The sequence below is a fragment of the Elephantulus edwardii genome, unplaced genomic scaffold, assembly GCF_000299155.1.
Source record: "Elephantulus edwardii isolate Elephantulus edwardi_28Jun2011 unplaced genomic scaffold, EleEdw1.0 scaffold00048, whole genome shotgun sequence".
Classification (NCBI taxonomy): domain Eukaryota; kingdom Metazoa; phylum Chordata; class Mammalia; order Macroscelidea; family Macroscelididae; genus Elephantulus; species Elephantulus edwardii.
The window spans coordinates 7,098,499-7,100,694 of record NW_006399798.1 but is presented as its reverse complement, the minus strand read 5'-3'; the positions used below and the strand labels follow the sequence as shown (position 1 = coordinate 7,100,694).

Below are 2,196 nucleotides of genomic sequence, written 5' to 3'. Positions count from 1 at the left end.
CCTCTCCTCTCTTTCTCATCGTACATACTTAGTTATCCCCAAGTCTCTGACAGGAGACCAACCCCAGCTATTCTCCCCTGAGCTCGTTGGGGCAGTTCCAGGCTGGGCCGTGAGGAGAAACTCACCTCGAGACACAGACACATTCACCGGGAACAAGATTGGTAGGGGGAGCAGTCCACGGTCCCACCATTTTATATCAATGGCGCACCAGTACACGTCTTCGTCCTCCGCTGTGAGGCCCCACATGGTCACCATGAAGTAGAGCTGCTCGGGACAGTCCCTGATGGACACTCGGTCCTTCTCCTCTCCTTCTGATGCACTGGTTTTCACAAGCGTCTCACATGATATACGACGTGGTCCTTTGCACCAGTATTTGTCATTGTTCTTGAATTTCTCCTCATACCGACACTGCAGGCTCAGGGATCCCCCCTCGGTGCCCCTCACCGTCCCGGGGCCGCTCAGTGTCACACAGCCTGGAAAACACAAGTCGAGGCCCAGCTCCTTACGTGGACGGTCCTGGGACAGAAGTGCAACAGGGGTCAGTTGCCCTGAAGTCCCTCTCACCCCCGCCCCGTCCCCATGAGCCCCTCCAGCGCCCTCTCAGTCCCTCTGCGGACCTGTGATGTGGATCTCAGCAGCCTTTTCTTTCAGACCCGTCTCCTTCCAGCTGCTCTGCCCTCTTCCTCACCAACCTCAGGCCTTCCACGTCCCCCTTCACCAGGAGAGTGAGAACCCCTCCTCCCAGCTCCCAATGCTCACCAGGAAGATCACTCCCATATCTAACAGCCACACCTGCACCTCACAGCCCACACAGCCATCGGCTCCTGGAGAATGGAAACCAGCCAGGAACAGGGTTGGCAAACCATTAGAACAGAAATGGTGGGCACACTCCATAACACTTGTGGAACAAAAAAGATTCCTGTGTACAATTTAAATTTTGTTTGAAAGCGTAACAGTGCTGGTAGTCTGCACCACTTCCACTACTTACAGACAGAGACGCAAGCTAGAGCCCAGTAATTGTGCAAAAATGTACAAGGGAGCAGCCGGGCCAGAGCACAGTGAAAAACAATGTGCACATGTGTGCGTGCACACACACGCTTACACACTCACTCACACTCTCACATACTCATACACACTCATGCACACACACACACACACGCACTTACACACACACACCCTCGAAGCTTTCTTCCACATGTGTCTTCCCTTAGTCTGCCCAGTTTTTCAAGAATTGTCTTCAGGAAAGCTCTATTTTTTCGTTCGCATACAAGGAAAATCTGTTAGAACAACAACCATCCAAACATCCTCACCACCACTGAAAGCCAAAAAGAAGGAAACTGAGGGTTTCTACTACCTTTTGCAGCCTGAAATTGGTTGTTGACTGGAATTCAAAAGTTGGAAACAAGGAAGAAGGATCCTTAGTCAGAAATTAGAGACTTGGTGACAGAAATGAGGCTGGAGTTAGAAAGCTTGAATTGGGAACAATGATTTCTTCACTGCAAATACCTTTGATAGGAAACAAATGGTTACTATACACAGACATCACCTGACAGACTACACCGAATCACCAGACTGGCTACATCTGTGGAAAGAAACGTTGGGAAGGTCAGTATACGCTGCGAAACAGGCTTACTGTGGAAGAGACCATCAACTACTCATATGAAATTAGAATTGAAGCCAAAGAAAAGGAAAACAAATCCATAAGAACCAAAATATGACCTTGAGTCTATCCTACCTGAATTTTAAAACCATCTCAGGAATAGGATTGAGGCATTGAACACCAATGATCAAAGACTGGATGAGTTGTGGAGTACATTAAGGATATCATCCATGAAGAAGGGAAAAGGTCATTACAAAGGAAAAAAAGCCCAGAATGGATGTCAAAAGTGACTCTGAAAATTGTACCAGAATGCTGACAAGTTATAACAAAGGGAAAAAAATAACAAAGTATATGGGACAAACATACAATTTCAGAGGACAGCTCGTGAAGACAAAGCAAACCATTATAACAAAATGTTCAAAGAGCTGGAGTCAGAAAATCCAAAGGAAAGTACTCATTCATCACGTCTCAAGCTGAGAGGACTGAAACGCAAATTCAAGTCTCAACTTGAAATACTGAAAGATGCTGTGGGGGAAATCTTGAACAATCCAGAAAGAGAGAGGGAGAGAGGGAGAGAGGGAGAGAGGGAGAGAGGG

At 47.5% G+C, this 2,196-nt stretch overlaps 1 protein-coding gene across 1 annotated transcript in view; it reads right to left on the bottom strand.

Annotated features, from left to right (window-relative positions):
* The window catches only part of LOC102856302 (CMRF35-like molecule-like), a 14,386-nt gene that overhangs the window by 8,692 nt on the left and 3,498 nt on the right, over positions 1–2,196 (bottom strand). The window contains exons 2-3 of the mRNA XM_006886385.1: positions 760–824; positions 126–516 (exon numbers count right to left, since the gene is read on the bottom strand). Coding sequence (XP_006886447.1) covers positions 126–516; positions 760–824 — 456 coding nt within the window. The remainder of the gene's footprint in view (positions 1–125; positions 517–759; positions 825–2,196) is intronic.